The 15,836-nt window shown below is 44.9% G+C and overlaps 1 protein-coding gene across 7 annotated transcripts in view; it reads right to left on the reverse strand.

Annotated features, from left to right (window-relative positions):
* The window catches only part of FHOD3 (formin homology 2 domain containing 3), a 445,553-nt gene that overhangs the window by 103,221 nt on the left and 326,496 nt on the right, over positions 1–15,836 (reverse strand). For 2 of the 7 annotated variants that reach the window (XM_036095751.2, XM_036095753.2), the window contains exons 11-14: positions 14,398–14,490; positions 11,559–11,906; positions 11,085–11,159; positions 6,079–6,186 (exon numbers count right to left, since the gene is read on the reverse strand). In XM_036095751.2, coding sequence (XP_035951644.1) covers positions 6,079–6,186; positions 11,085–11,159; positions 11,559–11,906; positions 14,398–14,490 — 624 coding nt within the window. The remainder of the gene's footprint in view (positions 1–6,078; positions 6,187–11,084; positions 11,160–11,558; positions 11,907–14,397; positions 14,491–15,836) is intronic. The other 5 variants (XM_036095758.2, XM_036095759.2, XM_036095752.2 and 2 more) reach the window with 4 other exon arrangements.

Genomic DNA, 15,836 nt, shown 5'->3' on the forward strand with positions numbered 1-15,836 from the left:
GAATCATATATTTGGAGAAGGTGGTGGTTTGGAGACCAAACAAGTAAAACCTCAAGGCACATGTAGGTACTAGTGAAGGCAAGAAACGATAAAAGCCAAAGCTGACCAGAACAAGAGGACACAAGCATGCAGATCCATGCCGAACAGAAAGCCCACGGGGAGGAGGAAATCAGGATGAGGAAGACAGGTATCAGCAAGTTACACTCAGGGCAACAGTCAAAAGGCCTACCAGGCAGGTAGTAAATACAAGAGCTAAAGTACCTGAAAACAGGCAGGAAATGCATGGAAACAGACATCTTCATTCTGAGGAAGAAGTTGCCACACCAATGGTGGAGACAGGTGTTGAAGGGGGTCACAGGAAGTGAGATGCCACAAGGGGGAGCTTAACTTGGGAGAAGTCACTGCTCAACACAGCAGGCTCCCATTCTCCTAGTCCTCACTGCTCTGTCCCAGGCTCCCCAAATACCCCTCATTCTCTATTCCATATGTCAATTACCATAAAAAAAAACTGCACAATAGCAGATGACAAAAATAATGGGACCATTTCAAGGTAGCCCATGATACAGTCCTAGTCCAAAGACAACTGACTGAATGGTAAAGACAAGAACTGGGAGGAAGGAGAGCTCCTGACAGCCTCAGAGAAGGCAGGAGATGGGAGATACTCCTAAGGGAACAGTTTGAACACAGACCCATGCTTGAATCTGTATTCCTGTCGGTGTACGACAAATTGGTAGGGAAATGATGGATTATTCAATAAATGGTATGCAAACAAGTGAAAATATTTAAGGTGGATCTCTGCCTCATGCTATGTGCCAAAATAACTTCCAGATAGATAAAATATTTCAATGTGAAAATTGTAGGTCGAAATTCTGGAAGCAAGAATGGGAAAAAAGGTTTGCCTCATGGGGAACACAAAATCAGAAGACAAAAAAGATTAATACATTTAACTCATAAAATTTAAATTTTTCTGCATGGCAAAAACACCAGAAATGAAGTAAAAAGACCAATGATTGAGGAAAATAATTGCTGTTCTTATCACAGTCTATAAATAACCCCTACACTTGGGTAAGAACTCAGTGACCATGAACCAAACATTCCCAGAAAAGGAAATATTAAAGGCTTGTGGACATATGAAAACACACTCAATCACATTCATGGTAAGAGAAGCACAAATTTAAATTTTTACTGACCTATAACTCTTCACTACCAGGTAAGCAAAGCTTGAAAAGTCAAATGGTCCTTTTGCAGGGGGATGGGCAAACAAGCTCTGTCACACACTATGGTTGACAATCAAAACGGGTACAATCTTCATGAAGAGCAATTTGACAAAATTTAAAATGCATCAACAACTGACTTACCAAATCTATTTCTAGGAACTTACCCTATGGATAAGCACACATATGCAACATGACACATGGGTACGAATTATACTGCAGTGTCACTGGTTACCGCAAAACACTGGGGCCCATCAATATGGAATTGGGTATATGAAGAGAAAAAAGTAGGATGCAGCCATCAAAAAGAAAGCAACAATTTTAAGTACTGTGGTACATTTTTTAAGTGAAAAAGCAGAATGCAGAACAGTTTGTATAGTGTATTACTCTTTGTGTAAAGATTATTAAACATGTCTACGCTTCTGTGAACATCAAATATCTCTGGAAGCATAACATATGTGCTGCTGAAGCGAGCACATCTCTGGAAGCAGAGCTAAGAAACTGCCAGGAGTAGTTGCTTCTGGGGAGAGGGCTTCACTTTCACCAAACAGCCCTTTACACCTTTTAAATGCTATGTGGTGTACACGTAAAGCCCATATAAAACTAAAATTTTAAGTTACATCCTTTACTCATCCCTTATTATCCATTATTACTCTCAGTGGAGGTGCCGTTACTTATATATGGGTTTACTGTTGTCCAGGAATTAGGAAAAACTCTGCTGGGACAACTATACGGGGCAGACAATTCCCAAACTTTTCTAAAGGCTCTTGATAGGAATCTATAAAACAGGCAGGTGATTGTCATTTCTAGTAACCAATGGTACTGTTGTAACTGGAAGAGAGAACACAATCATTGCTTAAGGCACATTCTGATCCTTCAGGTTTCAGCTCAATGAGTGTTCAAAGAAGTCCCCCCTGGCCCCCTGAAATCTAGGCCTGGGGTTCTTCCAGTGTGCTCCCACTGAGCATTCAGTGTGTTCACCTAATGCCCCCTTTCGTGGTATAAGCTGGGCCTCATCATCAGCGTACTCCCCAGGCCCAGCGCCAAGACTGATGGCCTCAAAGTACCTTCAGCCACAGGCACTAGACTTCCAACCCCCTCACAATCACCCAGGAACTGCAGTCACCACACCAAACAAGCGCCTGGCCGCCATTTCTGAAAAGGCCCACAAGATGGAGATGTCACTGCAGGAATGGAAAGAGAATGCGCTCTGCCCTTCCCACCTTCCCAGACACATTTGCTGTGGCATAATTATTGTTTGCTTGTTTGTCTCATTTGAATACTCAACATGAATGGTTCAAATATTCTTGCAATTTTTTCTTCTAAAAATATTTAGGACGTTTCCATTCAAAAAGCACATTTTCAAAATTGAAGCATTTAGAAAGTCTGCTTTCCTTAAACAGTTGCATCTTGTATCCCTGAGGGCCTTCGCAAATAGTTCTGGTTTTCTTATTTTCTTTTGTTTTGGCACAACTCAACTTCCAATTTCATGTAAATTAATGTTACACTGTTTCTGAAAGAGAGTCCTATAAATGAAGCTATAATAGGAGATGTGGAGATAGATTCATTTTAATACCCTTGCCTTGACTTAATTCTGTATATTGTTTCTTCAGTTCTTCCTTTCTAGGTCAATTTATCATTCCAAATTTGATTAATGTCCAATATACTAGTATGCTTGGGAAAAATACGGAAAACTCTAAGCTCACAATGATGCCTGGTGGTATTTGGGCCCCTTGTAAGTGGCCCGACCTGCCTGAAGGGGTGTTTTAGTTGGCCTGATTCTCCTAGAACTTCAGGGAAAGGAGTCTTATTTCCAAATCAAGGGAATAGAGTTCTAGATCTTTCCAGTACTGCACAGGACCCTGACAAGCTGTTTATTCGTCAGGAGTGTGTTAACAGAAGATGTGGTTTCTCACCGCAAAAATCCAACTATTGTTCATAATACTTCAACATTTTTCCTGAGTTTTTCGCTTTGGTTTCAATAATTATGGGTATATAAAACATTTCAATAACCTTACAAATTCTACTAAAGTATATACCTCAGTAAAAACAATCATATACCTTAATAGGGCAGGAAATGGTCATAAATGTGAAAACAGATTATGAGTGACATCCAAATAATCCAGTAGTCAAAAATGAAAAAGAAAAAAATTAAGCTGCATTAAGCTATATATTATAATACATACAACTGACATTGTACATTTGGGTGATGGTATGCAAATATGAGTTGGAGTTGGGGGCCCTCCTTATTTTTCTTTTTTTACAGTCACTGATATAAGCCAGCAAAGTAAGAGTAAAACATGGTGGCACAGCCAGGCCTGGGGCCTTGCTGGTCTTAATGAAACAGCACATCTGATGTTTCAAATGATTCATCATATGGTTTTGCAAAGCCATAGACAGTGATAGTTGAGAAAAAAAAACAACATGCAAATGTAAAGGAAGTAATAAACCCTGTGAAGCTTTACTTGCTAGTGGAGACAGTAGACGGTGCAGGTAAAGAACTTTCTGTGGCAGAGAACGCTGTAAGAGAGGACAGACCACTTAGGAGAGGAAAGGCCTCCGTTACTGGTTTCTCTAGTCACCAGGTCTCAGCAGGCTGCCTGGAGGGATTTCATGCCAGCACCTTCTTCAAGCCAAGGACCACTGAGTCCACCTCCCTGGGGCCCCCCAATGTCTCTCTGGGTGTCATACAGACTCCTCATGCCTTGCATGCCCCAGGCTGAACATCTCCACCTTCGATTTGCTTTTCTTCCAGTAACTTCTGTCTCAGTTCCTAGTTTCTAACACCCTCATGTTCAAGCAAGCCTGAACCCTCACTCATTCTGCTACCCCTGCTCCCACCCTCCTCCAAGTCTGCCCAAACCCATTGCTCCTCTCAAGCCCCACGGCCACTGCCCTTCCTGGGCATGGTCAACTCTCTTGGACTCAGACGCAGCTTCTGGCAGCCCCTGTCCCCATGGCCTCAACCCACTGACTCCATTTATGGATGGGTTAGAGCACCTCACCAGCTGCTTCAAAACCCTAACAGCTCCTGAGGTCTCAGGATGAAGACTAGCCTCCTCCCCAGACACCCTGGGATCCAGCCCCACCCTTCCTCTTTTAATCCTCATCCCCACCCCACCCCAGGCCCCAAGACACACTCAGCCAGATGGAGCAGGGAAGGAGACAAGAGCAGAAGTCTTTCCAGAGGGCTCCACAGCTCAAACCTGGAACTGGGCTTCCAGGGGATGAGAAGGAGGCAGAGGCTGGGGCTTCCTCTTTAGGACCTAGGGGCAATTTCCCACAAAGCCCAGGGCTTTGGAAACCTGCAAACTTCCCATCCTTATAACTTGTCACCTTCAGGGACCTCCACACTGCGGGTGTGGGTAATAACCAATAAGTGGGTAATTCACCTGATCCTTCAACTAGTGTTTACTGCCAGTGCTGCCAAAGCCAGGCCCCAGGTACTACGGGGCACACAGCAATGAATGGCACCTGCTTCTTGTCCCTAAGTTGCTGTCCACCCAGCAGGTACAAGATGTGAGATGTAATATCAGTAAGACTCTAATATTCCTGACTTTGGCCCCCAAATCTCACATCCCTTAAGACAAGGATTCTCTTCATTGGTGACCTCTGTGGGACCAGAAGTGATCTCAGCTGATCCCAAGAAGAGGTACCCTAGGGTGAAGGACAGGGTCTTCAAGGTAATCAACTTGTTATCTTACTGCCAAGACCTAACTAAGCCCAACTAAGCCCAGGGCCATGCTGGGCTGTGGAACCTGAGATTTTGAGAACATGGAGCTTATATGCCCCTTGGAGATTAATGTGATGGGTGGTGAGATAAAGCCTATTGGACAGCCCCTCTTCCTGGGGCTGTAAGGTCTTGCCTGCTCTCCATCCCAGCCAAACCTCGAATCACCAGCCACGCTCAGCAAAACACACTTCAGAATATGCATTAGATGATCAAAGTATGGAATACAGGTTGAGTTTGTTTTACATTCGTGATTTGAGGCAAATGATCTCTGAATTGCTCCGGTCTAGATTTCTGATCGATCATGAGCCGCTGGATGTTCTATCTTATGACATATTGTCACTTCCCACTGGACCCACATGGTGGGGTTCACACAGTGCTTTCATGGGTACCTTTTCATTGGCTCATCAAAACCACCCTCTAAGGTAAGAGTTGGCATAAGTGGTATTTCACCCTCAGGGATTAAATAACTTCCCAGTGAGTATGTTGGAACCCTGGCCAGTCTTCTCTAACTCAGCACTCTTGCCATATAAGGGTAACTGTTTTTAATTGTTCTAAAATTACAGGTCTTACCTTTTCCTTGTAAACACATCCTTGTGCAATCACTGGTTTCCAGAAGTAATAATTAGTTAATTTCTAGTGGTCTAATACTCTTGCCAAGTTACATTCTTTCCATGGACCCATGCAATTCTTTTCTCTTCTGGTAGGTCCTGGATTAATTACATTAAGGTATTGACCTTAATGGGCCCGCTACCCCCTGATTTATATGGAATTAATCATTCAAAGGTAAAAACTGATGTATACAGGACAAAATGCAGACCTTACACAAAATCTAGACTGGTTTTTCACAAGTCAATCAAAGCATTCACATTTACGTATTTGGGAACAAATTTTTATACTTTCTATGGAAAGTTTGTAAGGAGATGAGACAATACTAACAAATATCACCTCTAATATAATATTTATTTTGTAGATAGTGTCAAAGAGAAGATATTCTTGCGTCTGGACTACATTATGTAAAGGAAAATACCTCAGATTATGCTTTTTATTTATACTTTTCCTTTAGTCGCTCTTAAACTGATTTCCTTCCCTGGAGGACAGTGAAGCACTCAGCATGCTTCTTATAAAACCTACCTTTCCAGCCTGGGCTCCTGTGGGGGTGAGAGAGATGGCGTGGGGGTGGCGGGCGCAGCAGATCCAGAAGGTCTTGAGTGGTAAGAGGTGTTGCCAAGGCTGTTGTATCTAAACAGTGCAGAAGTTTAAGGTGGGGAAGAGGGTGGAAGGACAGAGAAATGAGTACAAGTCAGTAAATGAATAACGTTTAGCAAACTATCTTAATTTTTGCAAGAAAATCAGGCTTGGAAATGCTAATACCGTTAGTGATTATCCTAACTTAAAGAGATTTACTAACTGCTTTGTTTTGATTACTTCTCATTTAGAGAGGTTTCTCAAAGGCCAAGACTGTTAGGCAGCAGAATTTATGACACAGGGTTTAAGTAAAACCCTCATATCTCCTTGTTAAATGTATGTTAAAATTCTTTGCTAACAAAGAATCCAAATTATTTTCATTTGAAAATATGAAGATTCTTCGTGCCTCTCATGGTGCTACAACTAATGTTAAATCCATCAAAGACCTGTAGAAAATACCAAATGATAAGCTGAACAAACGTCTTATTAAAAATTCTGCTTTAGATATTTCCAAATCAATGCCATTCATTAAATGTCATCTTGTCACGTGCCCGATGACCAAAATGTCCTCAGAACTTCTGGACTGATCTGCTGACCAGAGGTACATGTATTCACGTTTTCAGCCAATATTTCTTTTGGGAACCAAGAGTACAGCCACTGGGTCTAAATGATCCTTTATCATTTCCCAGTCATCTGTCACAAGTTTCAGGATTTGTAAAGTTCTAGAGTTTTCTTTCTGTTTTTCCGAAAAGCTGTCCTTTAGCAGTTTGCATTTAGCTAGTATCACTCAGTGTTTATCCAGAAAACAAAGCATCCCCTGAAGCCCTTGTGGCGGGGGAAGGGGAGTTGGGGAGCAGACACTCATGATTAGTTACAAACAATGAGATTCAATGAGCTCTGCCTCTCAACCAACTCAGCCACAAGGCAGGGCCGACTCCTTTCCCTAAACTGGTTGGGGACACTGTATTTGGGTGAGTGGGATCCCATGGGTTACTATGATATAAGGGCGCAAGGACCTTCCTGCACACAGTGAATCCAGTCCAAGCTCCCATCAACAGAAATCAGCATGAATCATTCTGGGAAGCAAGTTAACATCAAACGTGAATATCTTTTCACAGAAGCAAGCCTACTTTTGGGAAGCTAACATAACCTTATGGTTATTTACATACTGAAAATGTCATGCATGGTGATACTCACTGGAGCATTATTAAGATCATGGTGGAAAAGCTGGAAATTACCCAAGTAGGTAACGACGCAAGAATGGCTAAAAAGTGTGACCTATTATCTATCAATGGAATATCAGGCAACCATTAAAAATGATTGCCAATTCTGTACATGATAGTAGGGAACATGTTTATATACAGGCTGAAGTAAAACATCGGAATATAATATTCATACCAACTTAGATTACAACTGTATAAAAATATTCTCAAAGATCAAAAGCTATGTATAGAAAAAAATTAAAAACGGGCCATCTATTTTAAAAAGTGGAATATAGACATATATTTTCCATCTGACTTAATAAATTACATTATTATAATGGTAAATAAAATATTTATATTACCCCAAATCTATCCTGTGCTGCCAAGTCTGGTCTGCTTAGCTGTTGTTCTTCTTGGGTATTTGGTATCACATGTCAGGCCTGTGCTTAGTACTCAGGCATGCCACCAGGCAGATGAAGACCCAGATCACACAATCTTACTCTACCGTCCTCCTCAGTTAACACATCACCTTCATGGGACTTGGTTTCTGGGCATTCCTTTTCTTTTCTCTTTAACAACCCAATATGCTCTGTGTCTAGCAGGTTAACTGCTTCTCCATGTGAGGGTTAGTTTGACTTTTTGAGAATGCTCCCAAACCACAGGGCATGGAGAGGGCAGAAAAGCAAAGGATGAAAAGAACATACAAAGAAAGGAGGCAGCAGAGAAAGGAGAAAAAAGCTTAGGAGCAGAGAAGAGGGAGAGAAGCAGGCAGAGAGCACCGTGACGTGGGCAGGGAAGGAGGATGCTGTCAGGAGCTCTGAGGCCCCTGTGCTCAGGCTTCAGCCGTGCGCCCCCAGCCGCCTGGACACTCAGCTTGTTACTCCACATAAGCATCTAAAACAATCCCCTTCCCACCAAAAGTGGACATCTTGGAGAATGTTTTAATAACAGGATTACTTTACTAAAATTGAGTTTAAATGACCCGATGGAAATAAAAACAAGCATAATGCATATTCCCCCCTGCTTTGGTTTTTCTAATGGCCGAGCAATTAATTCGAAGACCTCACAGTCCATTCAGTTTTGCTTCTCAATTTCAGCCCAAAGAACTGTATCCTACGACTCACTCAATTCACCGTACCTTTTTCCCTTGGTGCTTTACATGGACTAACTGGTTGGCATCTACTAGAACCAGCTCAATGGCAGTCAACCACTGAGCTGTACAGACTCCATGAAAACCACAGTGAGGGAACATCAGAAAATTAATAGGTACAAACAATATTTATACAGCATTCAAATTCCTGTCAGACAAAAGATAAAAAATGGTAAAAATTTCTCAGTTAAATGTAGGGCAATCTTCATGCACAAGCACGAAGCAGTTTCTCTTAATTTATGTGTATATTCATTCCAGCAATTTATGTGTTTCTATTACTCCCATCCCCCAGGACTATAAGCAGTGGCGACAACCAAGTGGGAAGGACCTGGGCCCAGGAAAGCCCCATCAGAGGCCGTGAGACCATCAGCAGAAAGTCCAGAGTCACCCTCATGGGCTACCACCACCCTGCTGGGGAAGATGAGGTTGCCAAGTTATTTTTATTCCAGGCAAATGTACAGCTCTTAACTTGCACATAGATACTGTTCTTGGAGGGCCTAAGAGCCGTGTTGGAGGCGCTCCATAAAAATCATGCGAGAGATCCAGCAAGCCCACAGTTTGAGACCTACGAGAGACTCCTAGAGAACCTGCAGTTTGAAGGTGCTCAAAGTGGAGTCCACACACTCCCGCAGGCAAACCAAGCCAACCTAGAAACAAGAGGAAATGAGTTCCACATCTGCTCTCTTCTTAAAATGGGTCTGCCTGCGGCCACTCCTAAGGTCTCCAAGTTCTCCTCTCCTGCCTCCCCTTCCAGGATGGCCTTCCACTTTTAGGGAAAAAAAGCAATACCCTCACCCAGGCCCAATGAGCGTGGGGCAGTGCTTCGAGCAGCAAAACCTCCAGGGTGCCAGGCAAAGGAACAGTGTGCACAAGCCTCATTCTTGAGGGAATCCCTTAAGAAATACTGAGTAAGGAGAAGGCACCACTTTATCCAGGAGTAAACTCAGAGCGAGGCCTCACGCATTCCCTCTATCTACCTGCCCACCTACCTGGGAATTGTGTTTAAATGTCATTATGATAATAAAACAAGCATAATTCGTTTTTCCCTCTGTTGGTTTTTTGAAATAGCTGAGCAGTTAGTCCAAATACCTCACAGTCTGTCCAGTTTTGCTTCTCAATTCTAGAAGTGAGATGGTTGTCACAGGGATATGCGCGTATTTGAACTGAAACATGAAGTCAGACTTTCTGACAGAAACTCAGTCGCGTTCGTCTGAGAACAGGCTTTGTCAATCAGGCATACGCAGGTGTTTCCCAGAATTTAATCATTTAAATCTGAAACCCCAAGGTTTTGACAAAAAGGAATTTAAAGCACATATACAATAGACAAATTACATCTTTTACAACTGTTTAAACTCCTAACAAAAAACTTGAGACAGGCTATTTAAAACTGAGGGAAGTATGGGGCGCCTGGGTGGCCCAGTTGGTTAAGCCTCTGACTCTTGGTTTTGGCTCAGGTCATGATCTCATGGGTCATGGGATCGAGCCCCGGGTAGGGCTCCACACTCAGGGAGGAGTCTGCTTAAGATTCTCTCCCTCTGCTCCTCCCCCCACCATGTGCGCACACACTCTGTCTGTCTCTGTCTCTGTCTTTAAATAAATAAATCTTTAATAAAAAAAAACTTTGAGGGAAGTGTCAAAATATTCTTAGGTCATATGTAAGCAGAAAGGTTGATGGTCACAGTTCTAGATTAATTCTCCTATTTATTAGATGAAGCATCCGACACCCATTGCAACTGGTCCTATTTGTGGTGTGAAAGAGCGGTTCTTCAGGTCTGGGTCCCATACGCCTTCATTCAAAACAAGGTATAACTTCTTGCTGGGCACCCAGGCCGAGGGTCCCCCAAATACAGGCTCTGGCAGAAACATTTTGTTGACAAGGACTTGCCCGAAGAACCCCTGGCGGGGAGCAGCCAGGGTTCAGGTATTTGGAGTTGCTGTGTATGACCCCAGGAAGGAGAGAAACAGACTGCCTAAAAGAGAGGCCTGTACAACCTACAAGTTAGGATCAGAACCTGGAGCAGGATGCTTGGGGTAGAAACCACTCCCCATTTCCCTGGCTCTCTGTGCCTTAGTTTCCTCCTTCTAAATAAGGGCTAGTAACAGAACCTACCTCTTAGCATTAAGTAATACTTTAAGATGCTAATTTCATGGGAGGTATAGGGCCCAGCTCATAATCAATAGATAAATGTTATCAATGATTATTACTCTAAGATAGGAGAAGCCATCGGTATTATCAATCACTGATTTGGGACAATTGGTTTTTCAAAATATTTAAACCCTCTGTCCCCGTTTCCCCACCCTGCAGAGAACTCCTAAGCCAGACAACAGTGAAGGGCAGGCACACAGGCAGGCGATGAGCACCTGCTAAAACTTCCTTGCGCAGTTCTGATTTGCACACCCCCCTCCCTCTGCTCCTCTCTCCAAGTTTTGCAAGAATTATCGCAGCGCTCATACTTAAGTCACGTAATTGCATCAATGCCTGTGAAGGGATTCAAACTGCAATTGCTTGCCATCTCATGAGCAATCTTTGAAAGAAAAATGCACACATTAGAATAGAAACAGGAAGCAATAGAAAAGGTAGAGAAAATAAAGACACCCACCTATTAGAAGAGAAAGACCGGAAGTTGTAAGGTTCAGAGGCAGAATACGTGCCCAAATGGAGAGAATCAGAGGGACTGTTAAAGGAAGGAAAATCCCACTCAAAACACTGCACAGAAAGAGGGCAGAACACTTCACTACATTCTGCAGGTCAAACAAGACCCACACAGGTAGGTGCAAAATGTATAGATTTTGTCAGACCATGCATATTTTTAAAAACCTTACACTTAAAAATCCATTTTTTAATTGTATTATAGCAGAAGAGCTCTTTGATTCAAACGGATGACTCTTTTCTTCTGCCTCTTGCCTAAACACTGGTAGTTAGTTAGTGGTTAGGGAGTTAGTTTATGTCACAACTGCCCTCAGCTTGGACTGGAATCCACACGAACACACAGGCAAGCCAGAAGGTACGGTCAACATGCTGTCTCTCCTTCCCTGGATGAAGCTCACACAGGCCCCCAGGAGGCTAGATCTACCTGCTTTCCTTCGGGGACTCGGCCTCCTTTTCCTTGGCGGACAAGGGCGAATCCTCGAAGTCATAGGAGAAGAGGTGGAAAGGGCTGTGGGGCACATAGGGCAGCTTCTCTATGGTCGGTGATGTCTTCGGGGGGCCAGGTGCAGTGGAGGAGGGCCGGGAGGCCGAGGCAGGGGTCAGGGGCGGTGACAGGAGGGCAGCCCCGGAGGACCCGCTGTGCAAGGGACTCCCCACCGCAGTGCTGGCCGGAAGCTGCTTTCCCTGCGAGGTGGCACTGGAGAGGGCTGAGCTCTCGGGAGCAGCATCCTTGCCAGCGGGACTCTGCTCCGAGGCAGGTCTGGCCTCTCTGCTGACCCAGCAGGGAGGAAGGGAAGCGGGAGAAGGAAAGGGAAGCAAAGGTTAGGAAAGCAAACAAGGCACAGAAACCCCACTACTGTTAGGGTCACTTAACTCCAGAATCAGCTGTTTCTTGAACTGCAGCATGGAAGCCCACCACCAGAAGCTTTCGTTCGCCCAACAATCCCGGCGCCTGGGCTTGTCAATCTGGGAGGCAAGATTTGCCAAACGAACGCAAGGACACATCCCTGCAAACCAGTCTGGCCTCTGGGCCTTCAGAGGCTTTTGTGTGGGGATTTAATGGAGCCCCTAAGGCTCTTGCTCAACAGCTCCCCAGTCTCCCCAGTTTCTCCCCACTGATTGTACTGACACCTGAATTTCCACGATTTGAACTTCATTCCTTTCTCTTGGTCAAATCGAGGTTCTGTCCTCCTCCTAAAAAGCCCAGCCTGGAGGAACAAGTATTCCCCAAGCCTCATCCTTTAGGTCCCTGCTTTCAGGTGCTTCCTCAAAAGCAGGGATGGAAAGGACAAAGGAGAGGGAATGCCAGCAAGGAATGCAAACAGCCAGAAAAGAGGGACTGGCACACTCAAGTCAGATCTGGCCCACTTCACACTTTCTCCACCACGCACCTCTACGACTAAGCCCTAGACATCTGGACTCCTTCAGGCAGCCCAATTCTGCCACAGTTGTAAAACTTTTCCATTTTCACAGGACTGGATTTGGACCACTGAGATCTTTGGATGTACACTCTTATAACCACAGAATCTCTGTTAAACTCTGCATTTTTCAAAACCATGGTCCTTCTCCCGGAGAACTTGACTCCCAGCCATGCCCATTCGGGAATGGGACGTGATCTGTTTTCTTTTCTACCTCAAATTCGGAGCTCCCTCTGTATAGAGGGGCAGGGACATAGCAGTTCCCCTGGCTGGATGAGCGGATGGCAGTTAAATATACCCCGGTGTTAAATATGCACCACTTTATTTCCTAAAACCTGAAAGCCTAACTGTATTTTGATCAAGGATGCCTCCAGCATCGGATCATATAGAAAAAAGACCTTACAGAACAATAACCCACCATCTACCCGTGGAAATAACAACCCTATGTAAAGACAGCACAACATCAAGAGGGATGCTTTGAAGGCTGCCCTTTCTAGCCAGATTCTTCCTTCTGGTCCGAGGTGCTGTACCATGAGAGTAGCCGAGGGCGATGGGTTTGTGTGGGTGGGACAGACCACGCACATGTAAGCACATATGGAGCCAAACCAGTGTATTCATGGAGGGTCTACAGGATCTCCGGTGGCTGATTTTCAACCTAAGGTGGGACTATCCACCAAACTTCCTCCCTCCCCAGAGCACCCCTGGGTATCATTACCCACAGGCATGGCAGCTCCCCATAGGTGAGGGGCTGTGGCTAATGACAATCTTTCTCCCCGCTCATTCTGACATGGGTGGCTCACTTTTTGTGACCAGGTCATTCTTTTCCTCTCTCCACACCCCCACCCTGCTGGCTTCTTCCGAGACATTTCCAAAGCAGGGAAACAATCACTAGTTTGTCGGATCAGAGAGGATTCCATGCCCCCTGGGAATGACGGGTGTCTCAGCACGTCAAACGGACCCCTTTTTTGTGTACTGGTGGCCTGGAGAAAGAGGCCAAGCAGCAAGGAATCCCATTGATTTTGAAGTTTGTAAGAAAGAGGTTTCATCCTAATTTACCCAAGATCTCTTTGATTTTGCTTATTTGTGGAAAAACAGTAAAAATATTCAATTTGCAGTGTAGTGTTAGAAGATGAAATTACTGGTGATCAACTTTTATCTTTTATAAACACATCATTTTGGGAAAATACCTACAAAATTAAAAAAATATCTGCAAGGTGTCTGTATCTATTAACACTGCCTGAAGATAGAAAGAACGCATACTTGAAAGGTATTAGCAGAGGACAGTAAACTCCTTCAAAAGGCTGTAGAATCATGGTACTTATGCTCAGGGTGAAAACAGACAATGGGAAAATTTTCTGGGCTGCATGGGGTGAAAAGTACTCCCGTCCATTTGGATAAAAAACCAACCTGCATCATTAACATAGTTGTTACCCACACACTTTAGCAACTGTTACATTGGTAAAATTAGTAGGAAGAAGGGGACACATGGAATTATCCTTCCTACCATGCTGAAAGGGTTACTAACATTTTCCGAGCAGGCATGAACATCTTTCTAGTCAGTGTCAACCTAAGCCAAAGCACTAATGAGGGAGGGAACAGCAGGGAGAAAACCAGTTACGCGATTTTTTTCCGTAAAGCAAGGTCAGGAAGGGACAGTGCGGTTCTCTAATGAACACGTGCTCAGCTGTTTCTACAAAACTAGTCACTCTGTGGCTCTGTGTTCAGGGTAAAGACTGCCAGTGGGAGCCAGTGAGGAAGGGAGATCTTTGGAAGGTGGCTGCAAACGATCTGTTAGGAAGTAACCTCGGCTGTTAGTGGGAGCCTGGGAGGGCCCAGGCTCGGTACCTGTCCTTGCCCTGACAGGGGGCATCGTGCTCTCTCTCTTCCTCTGAATCAGGCTCCGTGACTGGCCGTTCCTCTTCCTCCTTCTCCTCTTCCCTGAGACAAGGTGAGGAAAAGAGAAATGCGCAGACACGAGATGGAAAAGCGAGATAAGCATGACAAACAGGAAGATGAAGCAAAAAAACAAAACAAAACACAACACTCCAGCTGGCTGAAAAGGAAAGAACACACTCGGTCCGTTAGGCGAGAGGAGACAGTTCTGAGATGAGGACATTTAAACGTGGGTAGAGATACACCCCGGCACAGGCCAAGTTCTCTGTCAGGTGGGCCGGATGCCCCTGCCCTGCACCCCTCCCGCACCACGCGGTTCAGAGCAGCTTCTGGCTGCGGGCAGGTGCTCTGCCGCGCTCTGCCTCCTCCACACAGAGTCACGCCGTGAGTGCTCTTGGCGACATCCCGCTCCTGCCGAGAGCACCGAGTCCTCACTTCCCTGCACCCCTCTGGCTTAGAGACCACTGGGGGTCAGGCCAATCTGGCACTTACCTCCATGGGGGACACGGTTTTTACCTTCTACTCCCTTGCCCCCAGGGAACGTGGTGGTGCAGGGGGCTGATCCGCTCCCACTTCAAGTGTGGACACATGGTCCTGAGTGGAGTCAGCAGTGTCACCCCTGGGACTTCTCCGGGTGCCTTCCGGGATGAGTAACCATAAGGGCACCCGAATTGTGGAGCTACGAGTGGAGGAAGGCTGCCTGTCACTAAAGGCCAATCCAAGAAAAGCAGAGTTGGGGGGGGGGGTGCAGGTAGCCATCCCATGACAATTTTAACACCTGGATCCAGTACTTTTAAAACTCTACCCTAGTCTTTCACCAATGGAAGATAATAAATTCTCACTTGCACTTAAGACAGTTTAACTTGGGTTTTGTCCTTGGAGCTACATGAGTACAGACTTTGATAACCGAATCATTACCCTCCTCTGGGCTCTGAGCCCTTGTCAACACCTGACTCATGTCACGCTCCACACGGAACACCTACCCCAGGCCCTGTGGTCTTCTCCTTCCTTTGTGTTCTTAAACTCCAGTGACCTTTATCTTTTTTCACTTCGGCCCCTCACACTCTGGACCTCACCATCAGACAGAACCAGTCCACCTTGGAAAACTTACATCCAAACTTCCTACCCCACCCCCGACCACAAACCCTCACTCAGCCCCATCTCTCATTCCTCTCCTCCCACTGGAGCTCAACTGCTCTATCCTCTACCTTCTCAATGTGGCCATCTCCTTCTTGCCTTCAGTCCTCACCAATCCACCTTTCCCCACCTCAGGCATCATTTTGCCAAGATCTTTAACTCTTTTGTCCCCACTGTCCTTCACTCATGTTTTCTCTTTCTACTGAAGTATGAAGTACATTCAGAATAGTACACAAATCACAGATATCTCACAA

This window comes from Halichoerus grypus, chromosome 13 (assembly GCF_964656455.1).
Source record: "Halichoerus grypus chromosome 13, mHalGry1.hap1.1, whole genome shotgun sequence".
Classification (NCBI taxonomy): Eukaryota; Metazoa; Chordata; class Mammalia; order Carnivora; family Phocidae; genus Halichoerus; species Halichoerus grypus.